The sequence below is a fragment of the Olea europaea genome, chromosome 7, assembly GCF_002742605.1.
Source record: "Olea europaea var. sylvestris chromosome 7, O_europaea_v1, whole genome shotgun sequence".
Classification (NCBI taxonomy): Eukaryota; Viridiplantae; Streptophyta; class Magnoliopsida; order Lamiales; family Oleaceae; genus Olea; species Olea europaea.
Genome location: NC_036243.1, coordinates 13,541,230 through 13,564,303, shown reverse-complemented (window position 1 = coordinate 13,564,303; position 23,074 = coordinate 13,541,230). Strand labels below are relative to the sequence as shown.

Below are 23,074 nucleotides of genomic sequence, written 5' to 3'. Positions count from 1 at the left end.
GAGGTTTCAGTCTTTAAGATTTCTCGTTCTTGCAAGAATATAGGCAATGCTTCTGTTGTACTTGATAACAAAAATGTCAAGATAAATGCGAATAATCCGACTTTTTCCTCAGTGCCAGCTAAATCATCCTTAAGATTGTAAAAGACAGAGCCCAGAACAAGCCCAGAAATCAGCATTTGGATAGTCCTATAAGCGAATAGTTCCTTTGTTCGACAAATGTTTTTTGAGAACCTGTCTGTTAGAATTATGATTTCTTTCAGTCTAGAATTTGCAAAACCATGAGGAAAATCAAGTTTGACATCAAGGGAGTCCTCGTCCAAAACCTTGGCTTGTCGAAAGAGTTGTTGAAGTGTCAATTTACCGTCGGTTGCACCTTGAAAACCTGTTGAGAAAATCACAGTTAGATAACAATTTAATGAAATAAACTTGGTAAATTAACACGTAAGCAATTAAGGTGCGAGTTTATATTCAAGGATTTCTTGCTACAAAAATCATGTGATTTGTCTGCAAGGATTCGGCATCCCAACTGAATTGTGCACATAAATGGTTGAAATAGATGGGCCTGTTTAGATAGCTTCTGCTTTTGCTTTTGGTAGAAGAGATTCTTGAGGCTTACCTTATGTCAACTTTCTCTAAAAACTATTCTAACCAAATAAAGCACTTCCAGAAAATTACACAAAAAAGTCCCAGTAGAATCTTCTTATTCTCATAAGCAGATTTAAATTTCTGAAAAGCCCTGCCAAACACGACCATAATAGGGTGAACTTACCACTTCTACTTTCATCTTCATCTCTTTTCTTAATTTGTTGCTGTTGGATTATCTCGATGGATTCTATAGCAAATTCAAGAACATTGACATGAAGAGGAAGGTGTAATCTCATCAAGCTCAAATTGAGGCATAATGAATCCACCGTGCCGTGGTGTAAAACCGAGCCATTAGCCAATAACAGAATGGAATTGAACAGTTTTACAATTCGAAATCCGGGCTGGTGAATGCTGAGAATTATGGTCCGGCCCTGGATTTCTGCCATGGATTTAAGCATATCAATGATCTGAAGAGCTGAAGTACTGTCAAGTCCTGAAGTTGGTTCGTCTAGAATCAGCACTCTGGGCTCATGTATAACCTGTCCAAGACGAGATTTACACGCCGTTTAGATAAAGCCACGCCTTACATTTGTAACCATTATTTATCTTTATGAAAAATTTATAAATTTTCCAGACAGGGTAGGACTAACAGTTCCACCTCTTAGATGAAACAGTTCCAGTTATGAATATGCACGGACTTCAATAAATATAAATAAATAATTTCAGTTCATATGTAAGACTAATAGATTTTAAAATGAATTGATTAACATTACCTCAACACCGATGGAGACGCGCCGCCTCTCCCCGCCAGAAATGCCCCGGATTCGGTCATCGCCGACTCGTGCTCCGGCAACGTGACTCAACCCCAGTTCCTGAATCAAGCACTTGACCCTTGAACTCAGCTGCGATTCCGGCAGCTTTAGCCGGAGCTTTGCACTGAATTTCAAGGTTTCTTCAATTGTAAGGAGTGGAAATAACGTATCCTTTTGGGTAACATAGCCTGAAATCTTCTTGAAATGGGTTTTATCGAACGGGTTTTGATCAACATAAATGGATGCAGATTGTGGTGTGAGTTTTCCGGCGAGGATTTCTAGCAATGAGGATTTTCCGGCGCCACTAGGACCGACAACGGCGAGAATTTCCCATGGTTTTGCTCGACAATTAACATCTTGAAGCACTTGCCGGATTGATTTCTTGTTGATTTTTGATTGTTTTGTTCCAAGAATCTGTCCTTTCTGTGTGCATACTTTGTAGTTTATGCCTATTGCTTCAATCTCACAACCTTGTTTCTTCATTGGAGAATTTTACCTCTTTCTTCTCTCTTTCTCTCTATATTACTGCAATTCTCTCTCTTTTATAAATTTATTTTGTACATTTTCCTATACGTGTTATTTTACAGTTTCAACGACTCTGGAAATCACTGGTTTAGTGAATTTGTTTGATAGTTTAAGGGGACATCCCAATTTTCATGGCATGGAAGTTAGCATACTACTAATAACATTTTACATATTATTTTTCATTATTATTATTTATTTTATTTTTTTAAATCTTGTTACACTTTATCAAGGTTTCGAATTGATAAAAGTGACAATCTTACTTGATTTATAGAAAGTAAAAGGATTCTCGACAAATAGAATAGGAGCAATAGCAAGTTGCTTCTTGTGTATGCGAGAAACTCGATTATTCATGAATGTTTGGACATGCTCAAGCGCTCGTTTGGAAATAGACTAAAATGAATTTAAGCTCTTTTTTGGTGTAGATTATAATCAAAATTTTAGTAGATTTTGATAAAGTTGATGAAATTTATAGTTGAAAAATTGTAAATCCTATAAGACGTGTTTTTAAAATTAACTGTTAATTTTGACCTGATATTTTTACCAAATTTTAATCCAAAAACCAAGCAAGGGTTGAATTATGCTTGATGTACATAGAAGTGTATATCAAGATGTCCACCCCCTCCATGTAAGAGGGGGTTTTATTCGGAGTGGACTCCCTCTTCATGTGAGTGGGGTGAACACCTTGATGTACATTTTTTGATACACAAGTGAAATAACCTAACCCATGAGGAATATGTTAACCAAAACTATTTATAATTTAAACATATTTTTAATATAGTTTTTAAATTTATTTGTATATACGCAAGTCCCTATTTGACAACCATTAAAATAAAACATTTTTCTTAAATTCATTTTTAATTACATATTTTCAAAATAAAATATTCTACACATAAATTCAAAATTTTTTCAATTTTTTAATCGCACATTATTTGAAAACTCATTATTTCAAAACTCATTTTAATAATCATCAGACAACGGCTAAATATATTATCCTTAAAATCACTTAAAAACTTGTTCCTTCATGCTATTTTTTAAAACTTATTTAATTATTTTTTATCTTCAGTTATTTAAATAAGTTTAAATGAATATCTAATGCCATATTAGATTGGTTGTAAAATGTCATTGTTCTTTTATGTGGTGAGAATTGAGTTTAAATGAATCTCTAATACCATATCCATATCGATTGGTTGTAAAATTGAGTTGGTAAGGGATAATGACATGCATGAATCTTTTATGTGGACGAGATTACAAGAGAATATTTCGTTGTACTGTTGGCTTTGCTTATTGTACGGATGATTTTACTACACAAGCCTTCCAATTTTTTTAATTTTTTTTTTAGTTTTTAATAAATAGACCTTTGGAAAAATTATAACCACGAAATATAAAGAGGGACAGGCTACTAACCTATTTTTCTTGACTTTATTATTATTATTTTAAGATAATTATTTTGTCTATATACTGTTACAATCTCGCCCGTGACATTTTTCTGGACCATATCTGCAGCTGTGAACTGTATCTTTATCTATTTTTTACTTATAATATTCATTTTTGTTTCATCTTTGACCTTATTATTTTTATTCCAACCTTTTACCTTAATTTTTATGCATCTTTGGCACATTAGTTTCTTCTTCTTTGATAACATTCTAACATACAAAATTTCATCGAGTCATGAAGTTGGTCTAGTGAGCTAAATTCTAGTGTTATATTTAGTCCCTGTTTGGTTTAACTAAAAATCAGTTTTTTAATAAATTTTGATAAAATTTATAGTTAAAAATAAGTCATTTTAAAAAGTAAGTATCAAACATGACTTTAGGGCCTGTTCGGTAGTAATTATGAAAATTGATTTTTTGACCGATTGAGAGAAAATTGGATCCCACCTATAAGTGAAGATGTTAAAAATAACAACTGAAATAGTGAAATAATGCTACCAAACAGGGGCTTAGTGTCTATTCAATCAAGCTGAAGATAGGGTTGCCAATTCAAGAGGCTATCAACGATCCAAATCAAATCAGTACAATTTTTCTTTTTATAATGTATTAATTGATTCTATTATTGTTTTTCGCTTTACTTATTTCTTCAATCTTCATCCGTGTTGAATATAAACCACCTAATCGTATTTCTATGACAAAGACCAGACAGCTCACAACTCCTTGAAGTTCATGCACGATTGATGCATTTCCTCAAGTCATACCTATAATGCATACCATCTATTTTAGTGGCGTTATTAATTATTACAACATATTTAGCCCTCGTTTGGCAACTTTCACCTTTCAAAAAATCATTTTTTTTTGGACCGTTATTTCATATCGATCAAAAAATTAATTCTCATAATCACTACCGAACAGATCCTTAGTACATTAAATTAATAAAAATAGACGTCATAATTATGAGAAAAATTGTATCACATGCATGTGTTATATTAATCTTGTTTAATTCTATTCAGGCTGCTGTTGTACCAAAACATGTCTTAATTCTTAAAACAAGGATGTTATATAAATTTGTATTTTCCACCGATTTTATACTCTTACGCATTAATTGAACTTTTTAAACATAAATTGTCTCTCTTACGTATATTAATTGAATGGAAAGGAGTTCTAAGAGCTCTTGTCATTTTTTTGTAGTGCCAGAAATTTGGCTAAAAGTCAGAGTATAATAAGCCCGTGTTTGATTTAGATAAAAAAATAAAAAAATAAAAAAATCACATTTGTATTATATTTCGATTAAAGTTGATTGAATTGTAGTTGAAAAATTGTGAATCTCATAAAATGTGGTATTAAAATTAATTGTTTACTTTTGAATTAGATTTTAATCTTATGTTTTAATTGTATCAAACATGGGCTTAATTGGTTGATTTGATACATATTGTTTTTCCTTTTTCCTAATTGAGAAGAGTTTTAGCTAATATTTGGCTTATTTTAAAATAATTTTCCTTTAATTTCTATCTCCTTTTTTGGATGACTAGTTGAGTCTAATTAGTTAGAGCGATTCACTTTATGGTACTGGTCTTTTATGATTTACTTGTCGATAAGATCTCACCAACATTTCATTTTTCAAAAGAATGTTAATTGGGACGAGCCGTTGGCATAAATTGAACAACGATTTGGCCACACAAAATGCTCATTGACTTGCCAAATAGAGAAAAATATGCAATGGAGAAATTCTGCGAGCTTCCGAAAATGAGTCGAGCTGCCCTTTTGTTCACTGAGCAAGCTCGGTTAGTTCATCCCATTTAATACCCTTACCAAAGTAACAGAGTATTCGGCATTTGGCTCGGACTAGCTTTCTAGATCCACACCTCTTAAAAGGTTCATAAAGTTGCTTTAAAATATATATATTTTTTGAAACATAAAGTTAATACAAATAATAATAATAATTGAGAAAATATGGTCCGGCAAAAACAAACCTCAGGATAAAAAATTAATAAAATATATTGCTGAAAAAATAACAAAAGTCGTGTCTCATGAAATGTGTTACTAAAAATTAATTAAAAAAATCAAATTTTAAAAAAATGGAGGCCAAACAGAGATAGTGTTTAGTCTCAAACAGTTACTTGATAATTATATTATCGACCATACTACACTACCAGGTTTGTAATAGGCCTAGTAGTGCAGCCCCTCTCACTGCTCGAGGTGGGGTGGATGTTTGGAGGATATTTTTTTAATCATGCGACCCACCGAGATGAGAGAAAATGGAAGAGGAGCTCCTCTACCAGGTCTTTTACAGATCTGGTAGAGGAGCATTTTCCTTATATTATCATACCTATTTCCACATTGGTCAATCTATCCAATATGATACATTTAGAGTACCTTAAGAGATTTTTTTATTTTAATATCCTTTTTTTTTTCAAAGAGTCATTATTCATTTTAACTAATCAACAAATTTCCTGTCTCTAAAAACTAAAGCATTCGTTTGACAAATTTGTAAATCAGTTTATGAAGAGAAATAGTAGTGGATATTACAAAATGTATGAATAATAATGAGTAATAGATATAAATGTGTGATTGAAATAATATAAGTAAACTATTTAAGCTTAGTCAAACAACACCCTATGTCTAGCTCATAATATTTATAATTACAAAATCACTTTTTATTCATATTTTTCAAAATTCACATGTTCTATTTACTTATTCATTATTTATTTGTCTTATCTATAATTTAAGCCACTTGTAAATACTTTTTAAACATGCTTAATTCTCACTTGAATGGAGGCTATGCGATCTCGACCTTAGTGGCGTTATGGGTTAGTCACTTTTGACTTATTGTCTTGGGCATGCTTGAGAGTTTTTACAATCGATTTTAACCATTTTTGAGTGGCATCATTTATGAGAGGTTGAAAAAATCGGTGCTTATTTATTTTTTTAGACACTGATTTTGGGTAGTTAAAGTTTCTCAACCCATCAAATCTGTGAAGTTGGACCATTTCTCAAATCATCTTCCAATTTTACCCTCTATAAATATTTATTTTCAACCCATATATTTTATTAAAAACTAACTTGTAAATAAAAATACATTATAATTTTATAAAAAAAAAATTTTTATAACCAAAAATTACTTATAATTAAAAATATACTTATAATGTAAAATTTCGCTTTTCTGTTAAAAAGAAAGCTTATAAAATAAAAATACTAGTAATAAGACAAAAATTTACTTATAAAGTATAAAAAGTTACTCATAAATAAAAAATTTCTTATGAATAACTTAAAAGTAAAATATTAACTTATAATTTTAATTATAAGTAAATATGTCACTTTTTAAGTAAAAAATTAACTTATATGTAAAAAAATTAGTTATAATTAAATATCACTTATCCTTAAAAATTTCATGCAAGAAATTATAAATTGAAAATCACGTTAATTTCACAAACGGTCACTAAACTTACAGAAAAATTACAAAACAGTCATTGAAATTTAAAACTTTCAGTAACGATCACTTAAGTATTGAGACGCTTTAAAAAACGGTCACTGAAATTTAAAAAGTTTCTGAAACGGTCACTGAAGTTGAAAAATATTTTTTTAGTTTTTTTGTTACATTTGCGACAATTTTTCGGCTACTTCCAATCACCGATACCATTGAATTTCGATACCGTTGGAAAGCCCACAACGTCCTCTTCATTTACCACTTAAAATCTCTCCGTAACACCAAGAAATTCGACCGAAAAATCACCGCAAAAGTCGCCCAAAAAAATCTGAAAATCTGCCTAGATTTTCAGATTTTTGAGCGACTTTTATGGCAAATTTTCAGCGACTTTCGACCACCAAAACTGTCGGATTTTGATACCGTTGGAAAGCCCACAATGTTCTCTTCAATTACCATCCAAAATCTCCCCCAAACTCCAAAGGATTCGGCCGGAATAAACCTACAAAGTCAGCATCCCAAAAAGGCGAAAATTTGGGATGCCAACTTTGTGAGTTTATTCCGACCGAATCCTTTAGAGTTTTGGGAAGATTTTGGATGTTAATTAAAGAGGACATTGTGGGCTTTTCAACGGTATCAAATTTTGGCTATTTTGGTGATCGAAAGTTGTCAAAAAATCGCCGCAAAAGTCCATCAAAAATCTGAAAATTTGGACAGATTTTTGCCTTTTCAAGTAGCCAACTTTGTGGGTTTATTCCAACCGAATCCTTTGAAGTTTAGGGGAGATTTTTACATTGTAGACTTTTCAACGGTATCAAAATCCGGTGGTATCAGTGGTCGAAAAATTGCCCAAAAGTAGCTCAAAAATTTTTAAACTTCAATGACCATTTTTGAAAGCGTCACAATACTTAAATGATCGTTATTGAAAGTTTTAAACTTTAGTAATCATTTTGTAATTTTTCTGTAAGTTCAATGACCGTTTGTGAAATTAACCCATTGAAAATCTCATTAAGGACATATATGTAAATTAAAAAAAAAAACATTCAAAATCGTAAGATAATAAACTCACAAGCATGAGTTAGACTGTTTTAAAAATCGTTACTAAAAATCACCTGAACTCATATCCCTCATAAATAGCTCAAAATTGATACTTTAAAAAACACCTAAATCGAGTACCCAAAACTCCCAAGCAGACTGTTAGTCTTGTTAAGGATAAAATTATGCATATCCATTCTTGAGGAAAAAGAAAGAAAAATGTTAAGTTTATGATTGTGATAAAAGAATAAATTGTTTTATGTGACAAATATATTAAAATTCCACCTATGTAAATTTACTCTAGGCGATTTAAGTAAATGAAAAATTACTTAAAATTGTGGTGTAACTACAATATTTGTAGGAATAATATAATTACCCTTTTTGTAAAATTTATCAAAATTAGACACATTTCAATTAAGACAAGCATAGAATTGGATATTTTTATAAGTTTTCCTTTTAAAAATGGGTTAATTTCACAAACGGTCACTGAACTTACAGAAAAATTACAAAACGATCACTGAAGTTTCAAACTTCAGTAACGGTCACTTAAGTATTAAGACGCTTTCAAAAACGGTCACTGAAATTTAAAAAATTTCTGAAACGATCACTAAAGTTGAAAAACACATTTTTAGTTTTTTTGGTTACATTTGCGGCAATTTTTCAACTACTTCTAACCACCGATACCATCGAATTTTGATACTATTGGAAAGCCCACAACGTCCTTTTCAATTACTACTCAAAATCTCTCCGTAACACCAAGGAATTCGACCGAAAAATCACCGCAAAAGTCGCCCCAAAAAATTTGAAAATCTGCCCAGATTTTCAAATTTTTGGGCGACTTTTACGGCAATTTTCCAGCGACTTTCGACCACCAAGACCGCCAGATTTTGATACCGTTGAAAAGTCCACAACGTCCTCTTCAATTACCATCCAAAATCTCTCCCAAATTCCAAAGAATTCGACTGGAATAAACCCGCAAAGTCGGCATCTCAAAAAGGCGAAAATTTGGGATGCCAATTTTGTGAGTTTATTCCGGTCTAATCCTTTGGAGTTTTGGATTCTGATTAAAGAGGACATTGTGGGCTTTCCAACGGTATCAAAATTTGGCTATTTTGATGGTCAGAAGTTGTCAAAAAATCGCCGCAAAAGTCTACCAAAAATATGAAAATTTGGGCAGATTTTTGCCTTTTCGGGTAGCCAATTTTGTGGGTTTATTCCAGCCGAATCCTTTGGAGTTTGGGGGAGATTTTTTGTTATAATTGAAGAGGATATTGTAGACTTTCTAACGATATCAAAATTCGATGGTATCGGTGGTCGGAAGTGGTCGAAAAATTACCGCAAAAGTAACTCAAAAATTTTTAAACTTCAATGACCATTTTTGAAAGTGTCTCAATACTTAAGTGATCGTTACTAAAAGTTTTAAACTTCAGTGACCATTTTGTGATTTTTCTGTAAGTTCAGTGACCGTTTATGAAATTTACCCTTTTAAAAATTGGATGGAATTAATGTGGAAAAGAAAAATGCTGTAATTTCCTTTAATGGTATATAATGTCGCAAGAAAACTGATGGAAGGTCTGCTTTATGGCAACGACTTAAAAATGAGTCATTATCTATAACTACAGAAAGATCTTTCAAACACGTGGCTATGAAGCTTGAAAAGACAAGCTATGATATAAAACTAAATGAAAAAAAAACTATTTATTTATTTTAATCATTCTTTCGAATTTTGACAATTTATTTATTTTAAAAAATTATTTATTATTTATTTTATAACTATGTAAATTACTAAATCATAACTTCGTTATATTAACAAATATATTGAATTATTATTGATTACTAAATTATTCACAAGTTTTATATATTATGTTAAATTGACGAAAATAATTGGACATATTATTAATTTATTATAAACAATTACGTTAAATTTACAAAAATAATTACTAAATTAAAAAATCCTTAATTATATTATTAAAAAATAAACTTTAATAATAATAATAATAATAATAATAATAATAATATAGAATGAAAATGACACAAATACCCTTAACCATTATCTTTGAAAAATGAAAAAGAATAGCAAAACGGACATTGTATCATTTGGTGCAAAAAATGGTACAATAAATAGTGTTGCGCCATAACAGTGTTGCACCAAAATGGTGCAAAGGTTGGAGGGAGGTTTGCACCAAATTTTGGTGCGATAGGGCACCCATTGGAGATTTTGGCCCCTATTTTTTGAAAATGAAAATGGGTGGAATAATATTTTTTGAAAAATGAAATGTTGAAAAAGAAAGAAAAATTTTCGATTTACGTGTAATATTATTTTATGAAAAATTGTATGATTGACAATAAAAAAGAGAAAAATTGAATGTAATATAATAAAATTTAATAGGGCCCAAATGGAAGCTAATCGCATATTTTTCAAAAAATCACTATTTCAAAATACTTTTTTTTTCAAAATTTGATTGAAAAGGAACCAGACAAGGGCTAAATATTATTAAACAAACGTTAGGGACCTAGCTGCAATTATTCATATTTAAAATTAAGAGAATACTAATTGCGCACTGAAATACATACTAGGGATGTTCATGCCAAGAAATGAGATTTAAGGACCATTTGTACATTGAAGTGAAAGGTCAGAGACCATTTGCTCTAAACTCTCTGCAATAAATTGGAAGATTCCTTTATTTTCGGTTTCAGTGTGCCCTTTCTTTAGTTCACACTTCTCAGTCCTTCTCTCCCTCTCTCTGAATCCAAAAGAATTCCGGCACTCGGGAGTTAGCGGTGTGATTACGTTCGGCGCTCCGTCGAGCCCCCCGAGCGGGTATCTCTGTTCATCACTCTAAGTAACTTTTACTTTTCACCTCGTTTTTAACTTTTTTTTTTTTTTTTTTGCTTTTTAAGAACTTCAAAAACTGGCGAAGAGGGTAAATTGAGTGCATGCATCGTTAATGCTGCTCCCAATGGAGTTTTTTGCCCAATTTTCATGAATTTCATGTGGCATTTTCGGTTCGAATTTTCTGTTATGCATACGGTTTTACGCGAAGGATTCGTATGGTTATGTGTTTTATGTGCACTAGCAATCGTTCCTTTTTTTTTTTTGGGTTTAATTGAACAACATTTTAGTATTATACTATTTGTGATTAAATGGTCAATCATTATCGTAGTTTTCAGGACTTGAGCAAAGGAAAAAACATATTTGCTTCTTTGGGAAGCCCAATAAATAATCTCGAGATGGTTAGTATACATTATTATCGAAGTTAGTTTATTTTTATATTTTATGGTGGGATGGTGCAACGCAAGGTCAACATTAAAGTTTTCTATTGTCTGCATTTCTATTTTTTAAATTGTATGTTTTCATCTGTAGTGTGAGATAGTGGACATATCAGACAGCGAAGAAGAGTCTCCGACGCAACAAAATGTGGCTGACATTAAACCAAAGCTCGACTATTTGGACTATGAAGTGCCATCTCAGAACATGTCCTCAAGGGATATTGTGGTATGGTTGCTATTTGCTATTTGTTATTCAAAGTAAAGGTACCTTCGGTTACCTAAAACTACTGCCTCTGATATGGGATTTTAGAAATTTTAGATTTATGTTAAACATAAATTGCTGTGATTCCAGTTGTATGTAGCATAAGAATCTTTAGCGACTGGATTTTGTAATTGACTGCGTTGTGATTCTTGTGGTAAATTATACACCAGTTTATTTGTTGATATTTTTATTTTCTCCTGAGTATTTATTTTTCAGCAGGATAATGTTGCAAGCTCTTCTGGAAGCAACTTAAGATCATCCTTAATAGGGATGGGATTCTCGCCCTCTCTTGTTGACAAAGCAATTGAGGAAAATGGTGTGTTTTACTTCTCTAACACTCTATATCAAGCTTCATGTTTTGCAAGATTAACTCTCCTTGTAGTGCTTATGTGTTTTGTTTCACTATGTACCTTCATTGCTGTTGAATAATGATACAAACGGCGTTTCCTTGTCGCTATAGGCAGAGACAATGTTGATTTACTATTGGAGACTCTCTTTGCATATCCAGTAAGCGAACTTATTTCTATCCATGCTATCTTTTTTTCTCTTTCTAGTTTCTTAGCCAAGATGATTATGAACTAGGTTATTTATCATTCTATTCCAAGAATCATTACTAGTTTTGTCAGCTTAGCTCTTGGAACTTTGTGTGTTAATTCTTTTGCATTTAGTGTAGTAACTTGAAATTTTAATGTCATTCTTGGTAAAGCGAGGAACATTGACTTTTTTATAATTGTAATTTTGTTTTAACTCGATTTGTTGCTAGTTTTGATGGTAACCACTAATCAGTGACTGTCTCCGCTTCATTTTGTCTTTGATGAAATTCCTGCCTTTTCTTTGTAGAACAGCCTTTTGAAACTTGAATCATTATTTACAAGTCCTCACAATCTCTTGCATATATGTACTGATGAGTTCATGCTTTCATGAATTTAAATCGAACAATTAGTTGACATTTAAAATCTATTGGTCGTTATTATTGATGGTAACCTAGACATATCTAAGCATTGTATTGTATTTGACGAGATCCCTGCCTTCTCTTTGCAGCTAAGCCTTTATTCAGACCATCCATGCTCATTCCTCGATAGCTTTTAAGCAAATTTGCTGATAACTCATGCTTGTGTGTATCTAAATGACTAAATCAAGCAATTTGTTGTCTTTCATTTGCCCATGTCTTCAGTTTGTTTGGAATTTTGAATATATATCAGCTATTAAAATAGCTATTAATTGGCTGATTTGTTGATATGTTTACTGACACAAAGCTCAATTATTCTTGTAATTATTAATTCTGTTGAACTTACCCACCCACCCCTCACTTTCAAATTAATAGGCACTTCAAAACCCAAAGACTGAATCTTTTGACGATGCCCTATTCCATGAGAAGGATGAGTTAGCTGCAGATTTTCATGGTAGAGAGGTACTTGTCCTTCAAAATTTCCAAGTAAAATAGCCTTTAATCCAATTTGTGACCTGGTTTAATTTGAAGCTTATTATTTTTTCATGTGCAATCAGGTTTCTCTTCTTTTATTTGTTTTTCTTGCAAACATTTTAAAATCTCCCTTTATGTCATGTTTGTGTCTGTCTGAGATGTATCTTCCTTTGAGCTTTGTCTTGTTTGCATGTTCCAACTTATACGCCATTTTTCCTTCAATTTTTATAATCAGATTGAATTTCCAAAGAATTTATAATGGATTGTCCTACATTTCTCTCTCTCTCTCTCTCTCTCTCTCTCTCTCTCTCTCTCGCTTTATCAGAAAGATTCAATTATTCAATTTCTTAAAAAGGTTTCTAAATTTCACACGTTTTGCTAATTTTCTGTTTTTTTAAATAATATACTGGACTTCCTTGGGGGGCAAAATTATACTTATAAACACAAACATGGATCCCTTATCTATCATACATTGTCATCATTGAACCTAGTTTGAGAACCAATTTCAAAATTATCAGGCTCTTCATAGATCAGCATCTTCGGATTCTCTTGATAGCTTGTTTGGTGATGGTGGGGATACAAGCAGTCATACGAATATCGGCACAGATGATCAACTAAAAGAGGTAATGTGATAGTAAGTTTTTCGTTCATATTGAAAGAGGTAATGGGATAATATTGTACACATTGTGGATTAACTTTCACTGTCTTGCAGGAACCTCATGTGGGCAGTACAATTGTTGACGGGAAGAAAGCAAACTTGTTAAAAATGAGTTTCTCTATAGATGAAGTGGAGTTTGCTATGGCTAGACTTGGTATGTGGGAATCTCCGAACTTTTAAATTATGGATTTTGCTAATCTACATGACAAGGAATATTTTAATGATAATTGTCACTGATTTTTTACCTTCAATTTATACTTGCTCTTATTTAAAATATGTATATCAGATACAGCCCTCTTGGTTGATTTACCATACAATGACAAGCTTGTACAATCGTACATATTTTGCCTTTTAATATTCTAAGTTTTTGTTTCAAGGAGCATCCTTTTATTTGTTTGCGGTTGTATGGCTCATATAATGAGATCAATACCTAATTTTTGAGATTTCTAAAAATCATACAAGTCAGCTTGTATAACAAATTGGCTTCATAGTCTCATGTGTAACAAGTTATCCTTGTGTTTCATAACAGGTGAAGATGCTTTTGTTCACGAACTAGTGGATATCATCATTGCTGCACGGATGGCCAAAAAGTATGAAAAGAATGGAAATTTTCCGATTTGTGGTGATGCAGAAAGGAACAAGGTATTTGATAATTCATTGTGTTATGGCTTGTGTGCGATAAGTTTCAAGGCATGCTGAAATATAAAATATATATATATATATATATATATATATATTATGGGACATATCATGACAGTTGTCCCAGTGTATCGGATAATGAGATGCCGCCATAGGAGTAGTGTCAATGCTTCACAGGAAATTCTTAAATTTTCCTTTATCTTTACTTGTTCTTTGGTTGTAAGAATATGATGTATTCTTGATTGATTATAAAATTGTTTTACCTTTATATTTAAGGACTCTTTGTTCTCTTGATGGATACACATTTCTTTCAAACTAAGTTTTATTCCCATAATGTATCTTTTTGAGAAAAATAGAAAAATAAATGATATCCCTTCCTATTGTGTAGTCTATATGTTCAGTTAATTATTTTCAATGTTTCTTTGGAAGGATACACATTGTATACTCTGTGTGAGCTTTACTTTACTATGTATTTATATTCTTGCGCAATTATCCACGTGGATGATACTGCTCATGGAGAATTGTTGAAAGGTGTATTTTAAGATCCGGGGTACAGGAAAATCAATTTTTTGAGCAGGAACTTTCATATTTTCCTATTCTGCATATTCAGAATTGTGCTGTCTAGACTAATCCAAGATTAACTGCTAATTTCAGGAATGTAGAAATGAAATCTTGCCAGGAATCATGGATAAGACTCTTAGACTGCTTGAAATGGGCTTCTCTGAGCAAGAAATTTCAACATCTTTTGAGAGATATGGTAAGTTGATTAGCAGAACTCAAAGAATTACCAATGCTTTCTACGATAGATCAGGGAGGGAGCAAGGACTGAAAAATCGAAAAGTATAATTTTGGAGGGGATTAGTCTAAATCTCTAGCAAAAAGTCAACTTGACCGACTTCTAAGGACAACCTATTCCCACACAAAATGAAGTATGGCCTCCCTTACAAATCCAATCCTCACAGCTGACTAATTAATCAAGAACATATAGTAATAGATTATCATTATGAAGAATACCTAACACTTTCTATGGAATTGCATTAGGAGACTTAATTTTGGACGTCATGCATAATGGAGTAATATATATTCTCCCCAAGGACTTGATTATAGCTTAATGCTGGAATGTCGTATCTGTACCACTTTTTAGCATCTTTACAGGTGTTAATAAGGTCATCAGCTTCTTTCCATTCCAGATGTATGTTGTTATTTTCTGATTTAAATCAATGGGAAAGATTTTGGATGCACGTTAGCCAGGCACATAACTCTGCAATAACCTTTATTTATTTTTATACGTTCTTCAGAAATGTCTTCCCTATTTGTCATCCCTACAGGTAGTTCATCTGTATCAGCTTTTAACATTTTCATTGGATTTCTATAATTTCATTTGGAAGAAAAACTCTTTGTGTCTTAGGAAACAAATGTGCTAGATTAATATAGTGTAGGGGGTGTCCATCCTTTGAAAAATTGATTACATTACCATCCCATTTATTGGACATAGATTTTGGGAAAGAAATAATTAGGTATGTCTGTCTCTTAAGTTTTATTTTTCAAAAATTCTGTTACCTATGGTTCCAGTAGAATGTGCATTAATATCGTTCTTACAAGGATAATGCTTTTTCTCTGCACAAGTTCTCATCTTATAGATTTACTATTTACAATTTGATTCTTTGGAAAATGTGAAGATCTTTCCTGGGGTAATTCAGTGTTTTATTGAGCCACTGATGCATATTATCTCTGGCTTCAGGTTCCGAAGCTCCACTTTCAGAACTCGCGGGTTCAATCGTTGCAGGTGAAAATGCTGGCACTGACACTAAACCAGACAAGGTTATTTCAGTATCAAGACTCATTCTTCTCATATTTCTTGCACACTCTTGCCCCCAATGCAGCACCAATAGGATGATTAATAGAAACAGAAGAAAGATTCAGAAAGAATAGGGAATTAAGGGAGGGGATAGAAGAAGAATTCAATAGAAGAAGGGGAGAGATGCGCCATAGGTCACCAAAATAATTATTCATTCATCACCAATTGAAAATTACAATGCAAAATAGGTTTAAATACTAAAGCAACCCTAATGAGCTTGGGCCCGAGCTCATACAAGTCCAAATTTAAATAATAGTCCAAGAAAATAACTAAAGCTTAAATAAAATAAGTAAACGTCGTCCGATATCCTCATCAACTCTTCCGGGGTGGGAGAAAAACTGGACCCTGTCGAGTTGATAGATAGTATAGGCTACAGTCAATCTGATACTCCAAATGCTTCAAGTTAAGCCACGGGGGACGATCTTTCTGACGAACCAAGTAACGAAATTCCAGATGCAGCACCAATAGGATGATTAATAGAAACAGAAGAAAGATTCAGAAAGAATAGGAAATTAAGGGAGGGGATAGAAGAAGAATTCAATAGAAGAAGGGGAGAGATGCGCCATAGGTCACCAAAATAATTATTCATTCATCACCAATTGAAAATTACAATGCAAAATAGGTTTAAATAGTAAAGCAACCCTAATGAGCTTGGGCCCGAGCTCATACAAGTCCAAATTTAAATAATAGTCCAAGAAAATAAATAAAGCTTAAATAAAATAAGTAAACGTCGTCCGATATCCTCATCCATCATTGATCAATACAATACGTTCATCTAAAATAACATCAATTTTATCTTTGTGTGCTGTGATAGATGGTATTAAAGTATAAATATCAATATAGTCAAATTGGGGGTCCACAAAGTTAGGTAGAAATGGATCATCAAAGGAAGTAATACGGTATTTGTAAGTAATGAAGTCCTCAATTTTTAAAGCAGAGTGGTGGCTAAAATGTGATGAAAGGGCAATGACATGTGCATTTGAACCAACATGCTTTAAAATTTTTAAAGGATCAGCACTACAAGCTTGCAATATGACATAATTCCCAATATTAAATTCAAAATATCGTTTATGCGAATCAGCTTGAAGTTTATATAATGCATTACTTGCGTCATGTTGTTTATTGATCTCAATATGCAAGTCATGAAGATGATATACAAATGCTTCAGCTGACAATAACACACAAGCATGCGGGGACATGGGAATAAGATCTAACGGTCGCCTAGACTTATAATTATGATAAACTTCAAATGGATTTAGACCTAGAGATCGATTCATAGAATTGTTATATGCGATGTGAACAGTTGGGGGGATCGAGTCCCAATTCTCAAGATTTTTCTGGACTAGAGACTGTAATAAATTGCCAAGACTTCGGTTAGCAATTTCGTTTTGACCATCAGTTTGAGGTTGGTCAATAGTGGAGAATTTCGATTTAGTACTAAGAACAAGTGACTGGATTCTCCAAGGGTGACTAGTGAAATCATCAAACTCTTTGAGTTGGGTAAGGGTATGACATATAACATGTGATCGAGAGTTGTCGAAACAAGGGGTATAGTTTCTAAAGTCTCGAGAAGGGTCGGGATTCCACTTAAGGAAGTGTCCTCACTGTAATCATCAAAATCTTCAAGTTTAGAGCCATATGCTAGATCTTCTAACGACTCTTCTATTGCATTCTTTCGTTCTTCTAAGACTAAGGCTCGGTTAGGACATTTTGAAGAGATGTGGCCAAAATCCTTATAGCTGATGCATAGCAAGTGAGAAGTTTTTGGAGTTTCACAAATTATACCCTTATTTTTCAAAATTGGAGGAACATTAGACGGGGGAGGTCCTAGAAGAGACTTAACAGGAGGAAGTGGAGCCAATGAAACCGAAAGATGATTGCCATTACGCTTTCTACATGAAGAATAAGATCTTGGACTATCACGATCTTTACAATTATTTTTCCAAATAGGAGGAACATTAGACGGGGAAGGTTTTATGATAGACTTATGATGAGGTGACGCTAATGAGATGGGTGAACGGCGATGACCACGCTTTTCATATGGAGTACTAATAATCAACTAATAATCTCGAGCTAAAGAGTAAGCGTGATCAAGAGTAGTAACACCTCGAAGGAAAAGCTCGCGCTTAAGATCATCTCTCAGACCTTGGCTCAACCTACTCAAAGTCATGCTTTCATCCTCAATTAAATGACATTTGGTTCGAAATTCCTCAAATTGCGCGATATACTCAGTCACTAATTGATTTCCTTGTTTAAGGGCATTCCATTGAGTAAGAATTTCAAAATTATCTCGTTCTCGCTTACGAATCTGATCCCTATTCCTACGATCGCGTCGAAAATATTTTTGATCACTTTGTCCACGATGATATTGTCTATTATGAGACGCTTCAGAATTAGTGTCAGTTAAACGAGGGGTTCGCTTAAAATTGCTCAACTTAGCAGCTAGGTTCTTTCTCTTACGAGTAGAAGTTATATCTGATTGGACATTCAATAGGCTAGTGGCAAGTTGCGCTAATTGTCTAGTGAGTGCATCAAATTGGGATGGATCCATGATCAATGTATTTGAAATAGAGATGACAAGACGACCACTATGCAACTACATGCAATGTAATACCAACTAAATGACGTGCTATGATGAGATCAGTGAACAATACGTGCAAGCAATGGAAAATAACTTGTACCATTTTTTTTTAATTTAATTTTAAATATTAGGATTAATTAAATCCAAAACAAGTTAATACTGCTAGTACATGTAAAATGGCAAAGCAAGGGTCAACACTAGTCAAATTCTCCAATCAATTTAAGTGGGGAACAATGAAAGTCAATTCGGTCACTGGTGTCAATTCGATTAATGGTTTTGATCAAGTGAGGTTTAAGGCTAAAATTATCACAATAACAGCAGCACAACTGCACAAGATTTTAATTGATGCAATTTTAAAAATGAAACAGTAGTATAAACCTATACTAAATAGAGATCAAGGACTCCCCGTTGTTTAGTTTTGATTATTTATATGCCGCTTGATTTGAATTGCCGACTTATAAGCCCCAACTATGCTTCTGTTCTTCCCTTCGTGTCCAATGGTTTTAACCTCTGTTGACTGTAACTTGTGCTGACTCTGGTGTGGACATAAAAATGAGTGTGGTGACTGTGGCTTTTAGATTGTTGAGATGGACGAGGAAATATATGAGTGTGGTAACTGTGGTGGAAGTGTATAATTTTGGGTTGGTAGTGGTGGTCTACGGCGATGAAGCGGTAGTGCTCTGGATGCCTGGGTACAATAGATAATGAAGTGGTAGCGTGATGGTGATTAAAGGCGATGGCAGCAAGAGAGTGGTTGTGAGAGAAGAATCGGGTGAAACTGTGGGGTATTTGATGTTAATGGATTGGTTATAATCGGGCTTGGTCGGATATTTGGGACTGGGCCAGATGGGAAGGGGTTTGGATCCTGTTATAGAGATGGGCCAGCTGGGGTTAATGTTTGAAGAGTGGGCCTAGGTCGTAAAAAGTAGGCTGGGTTAGTTAGGCTAAATGGGCTTGAATGCTAGGGTTTGAGATTTGTGGAACAACACTATTAAGGGAATATAATCCCACATCGGTAAAATATCGAAATAATGACCAATATATAAAGGATTGGGACACTCCTCTTAATAAGGTTGACCTTATTAAGATGGACCCCAAGTCTTAACATGGTATCAGAGCCCATTAAGCTCCAACGAGCGATTCGATCTGATTAAGTCTCTAAAAATGAGCACACGGATTTCAAGATTGGTCTGCTCAAACGAGCCACCATCTTGCGGGGGCATATTGAGGGAATATAATCCCACATCGGTAAATACCGAAATAATGACCAATATATAAAGGATTGTGACACTCCTCTTAACAAGGTTGACCTTATTAAGATGGACCCCAAGTCTTAACAAACACCACAATTTTTTTTTTTTTTTATTTATGAGCAGCAGGAAAAAAACGAGAAATTTTTTTTTTGGGCGGAATAGTACCCGTGAACAGTAATTTTTTTTTTTTTTAATAAGAAACTGACCAAAATACTAAATTGAAATTCTATGTGAACAGTACCCGCGATGAACAGTACTTTTTTTTTTTCAACTAAGACTGAAAATTAAAGAAGAAGAAAAAAACTGCTGCCTTTACCAAAAATTCTTTTAGTTCGTGCTGTTTCAACATATTTTGGGAAGGAAATATGAATGAATTTTGGATTAAAGAAAAGAAATTACCAATGGTTCGGCACTGATACCAAATTTGATGCAGCACCAATAGGATGATTAATGGAAACGGCAGAAAAATTCAGAAAGAATAGGGAATTTAAGGAGGGGATAGAAGAAGAATTCAATAGAAGAAGGGGAGAGATGCATCATAAGTCATCAAAATAATTATTCATTCATCATCAACTGAAAATTACAATGCAAAATAGGTTTAAATAGTAAAGCAACCCTAACGAGTTTGGGTCCGAGCCCATACAAGTCCAAATTTAAATAATAGTTCAAGAAAATAAATAAAGCTTAAATAAAATAAGTAAACGTCGTCCGATGTCCTCATCACCCCTTTTGTCCACTGTAGTATCGGCTAAGCACATGTTTTTCCCACTCTTCTGGTGGCATATTAACACATGCAAACTCAATTTGGTTTTTGCAGCATTTATTAAATTTTTTGAGCAACTCGAGTGCCCGTAAGAATTATAGATCTTTGGACCGGGGAATGGGAGATCGTTCAAGTTATCAGTCTATTAAACCATTTACTGTAAAAACTGAGGAATATGCTCCAGATACTGCATCTCACGTTGGGGATTTTGATGTGATGGAAAAATTTAAAGGGAAGAGACCAAAAGAGGAATACAATGATGTACGAAGCAACTTGAAGAAATCAAAAGAAGAGTTTGATGCAGTCTCAAGCACTTCTGTTGGCCCGACCTGGCTAGGACCAAGAAATGGAAAGTCTATGTTGACCAGCCGGTGGATGCCAGACTCTCAGAGACATGTTGGTCATAGTGCTGGATTGCTGGACAAACATGGAATGCCCCAAAGGTCTATGCCCAACTCATGCAGGGTTCTTGATAATGTGGTGGCTAAGCCTCCTTATTTCTTCTATGGAAGTATCACAAATTTATCTCAGGACTCTTGGGTAAAAGTATCACAGTTTCTGTACTCAGTTCAGCCTGAATTTATCAATGCTCAGTTCTTCTCGGCCTTGGTTAGGAAGGAAGGCTATGTTCATAATCTCCCTATTGAAGATAGGTTTCACATTCTTCCAAAGCCACCAATGACTATTCAAGAAGCCTTACCGCATACTGGAAAATGGTGGCCATCGTGGGATGCAAGGAAGCAATTGAGCTGCATCAGTTCTGAAACTAAAGAAAACTCTCAACTGTGTGATAGGCTTGGAAGAATGGTTATCAATTCAAAAGGAATTCTAACAGTTGAACAGCAGAAGGACCTCCTCCATCAGTGCCAGACCTTGAATCTTGTCTGGGTTGGCCGACACAAATTGGCGCCACTTGAGCCTGAACATTTAGAGCGTATTATGGGATATCCGGTGCGTCACACGCAGGTTGCTGGGTTTAGCATGGCCGAAAGACTTGAATCACTTAAACAATCTTTTCAGACTGACACATTAGCATACCACCTATCTGTTCTTAGATCCTTGTTCCCTGAAGGATTGACACTGTTGTCAATTTATTGTGGAATTGGTGGAGTGGAAATTGCTTTAAACCGTATTGGCATTCGTTTGAAGGGTGTTGTTTCTGTAGAACCCTGTGAAGCAAAGAGGAGGATTGTCAAACAATGGTGGGAAAGTTCTGGACAGAGTGGGGAGTTGGTGCAGATTGAAAGCATCCAGAGCCTATCAAGTAACAAGCTTGAATCTTTGATCAAAAAGTTCAGTGGATTCGATTTTGTTATCTGTCAGAATCCATACACAGTGGCAAATAGTGATAACTTGGCAGGTTTAGATTTTTCAATGTTCGTTGAGTTTGTACGTGTCTTGCAGCGTGTTAGGACTACAATAGAGAGGCGTGGGTGACTTTCACCCTCTTCAACATGCTTCTCCTAGTAGCTCTTTAGTTTGTTTTTATAGCGGAATTTGATAATGACTTCTATTATTCTCCAATTCAAGATTGTGAACATAAATTACTAAACCATATTAATTGCTTTATGTTCTCTACCTTAGAATAATTTATCCATGTTCTTATTCAAGCTGATAGTTTTATATTTCTGTTAAAAATTAAATCCTTTCAACATTTCTCATATCTGTTTCTGTTAAATTTTTACTTTAATACGACGTCTTTGGTTGGAATAAGTTTCATGTGATATAAATAACATGGAGTCGGTCATCTTAACAAGCCCGGATCTCTGTGTATTATTCCATGCCTATGCTTGTGTTAACATTCTATTATGGAAAATTGAACATACGTGAAAATGGAACTGAAATGAGATTGATCTGAACATATTTAATGTTTCTTTGTTGATCTTATGTCTGCATCTTGTCTATGTTAACAGCCTAGCATGATGTTGTAGCCTATTTAGGCTATGTTTGAGCCTCAGTTTTTGAGGAAAATAGATTTTTTTATAGTGATTAAAAAGTAGAGAAAAATTTCGGGTTTACATGCAAAATTATTTTATTGGTAGAATGTGATTGAAAATGAATTTGAGGAAATGTGAACTTTTTGAGAATGTGGCTCAAACAGGAGCTTTGTTATGCCATCGTTTATGAAACACAAGTGCCAAATGAAGTAATTGAGTAAGTACATACGTACTTCCAATTTCGTTTAACTCAAAGTAGATTTGTCGAAATCCATGTAGTGCGGTAGTTTTCCATTGCTGTCCAACTAAAATAGTGATTTAATCGTACAACTTGTGACAATTATTGTGATGTGTTGTACATAGACCATGGCACAGACATGTCTTGCTCTTGTGCCGTAGTATAAGATGTAATGTAATGTGCCTTAGATGGGGGTCATTACCAAATTTCGGGTGCAAAGCAATGTGGTTTTAGTTGTGGGCAAAATGATGGAGCATGCTTGGCATTGGTTGCGAGCATGTACCGTGGGTATTTTGTTGAGGTTGAATTCAGGAATCAAAGCACAAAAGGATTCCAACTTATTGTCAAGCTAACTTCAAAAATCGACAGTCCAAAAGTTAA

General features: G+C 33.7%; 3 protein-coding genes across 7 annotated transcripts in view; 2 read left to right on the top strand and 1 right to left on the bottom strand.

Moving 5' to 3' along the window:
- The window catches only part of LOC111397931 (cyclin-dependent kinase C-1-like), a 2,366-nt gene extending 2,225 nt beyond the window's left edge, over window positions 1–141 (top strand). The window contains exon 9 of the mRNA XM_023024895.1: window positions 11–141. Within this exon, the coding sequence (XP_022880663.1) occupies window positions 11–141 (131 nt within the window). The remainder of the gene's footprint in view (window positions 1–10) is intronic.
- A 28-nt stretch (window positions 142–169) lies between these two features.
- Window positions 170–1,880, bottom strand: LOC111397930 (ABC transporter G family member 5-like). Its single transcript, XM_023024894.1, has 4 exons — window positions 1,359–1,880; window positions 770–1,124; window positions 324–382; window positions 170–235 (listed from the first exon to the last, which is right to left on the bottom strand). The coding sequence occupies exons 1-4, from the start codon at window positions 1,878–1,880 to the stop codon at window positions 170–172; spliced, it is 1,002 nt and encodes a 333-aa protein (XP_022880662.1).
- An 8,580-nt stretch (window positions 1,881–10,460) lies between these two features.
- On the top strand, window positions 10,461–22,107 carry LOC111397065 (probable inactive DNA (cytosine-5)-methyltransferase DRM3). Of its 5 annotated transcripts, none has more exons than XM_023023774.1 (12): window positions 10,461–10,632; window positions 10,976–11,045; window positions 11,176–11,307; window positions 11,563–11,659; window positions 11,804–11,850; window positions 12,668–12,754; window positions 13,285–13,389; window positions 13,479–13,578; window positions 13,954–14,066; window positions 14,718–14,820; window positions 15,805–15,884; window positions 20,573–22,107. In XM_023023774.1, the coding sequence occupies exons 2-12, from the start codon at window positions 11,043–11,045 to the stop codon at window positions 21,953–21,955; spliced, it is 2,250 nt and encodes a 749-aa protein (XP_022879542.1). In that variant the 5' UTR covers window positions 10,461–10,632; window positions 10,976–11,042; the 3' UTR covers window positions 21,956–22,107. The 5 variants fall into 5 exon arrangements, with proteins under 5 accessions (XP_022879542.1, XP_022879538.1, XP_022879540.1 ...); XM_023023770.1 differs by having other exon boundaries at window positions 11,560–11,659; XM_023023772.1 differs by having other exon boundaries at window positions 10,498–10,632; window positions 10,983–11,045; window positions 11,560–11,659.
- The last annotated feature ends 967 nt before the right edge of the window (window positions 22,108–23,074 follow it).

Excerpts from the sequence above, each read along its gene's own strand:
- LOC111397065 (XM_023023770.1), top strand. Across the intron at positions 12,755-13,284 it reads CAGATTTTCATGGTAGAGAG|GCTCTTCATAGATCAGCATC; the intron begins GTACTTGTCCTT and ends CAAAATTATCAG. Across the intron at positions 14,067-14,717 it reads GTGATGCAGAAAGGAACAAG|GAATGTAGAAATGAAATCTT; the intron begins GTATTTGATAAT and ends TGCTAATTTCAG.
- LOC111397930 (XM_023024894.1), bottom strand. The coding sequence starts at position 1,880 with ATGAAGAAACAAGGTTGTGAGATTGAAGCAATAGGCATAAACTACAAA. Across the intron at positions 383-769 it reads TGAAGATGAAAGTAGAAGTG|GTTTTCAAGGTGCAACCGAC; the intron begins GTAAGTTCACCC and ends TTTTCTCAACAG. Across the intron at positions 236-323 it reads AACTCTTTCGACAAGCCAAG|ACAGGTTCTCAAAAAACATT; the intron begins GTTTTGGACGAG and ends TAATTCTAACAG.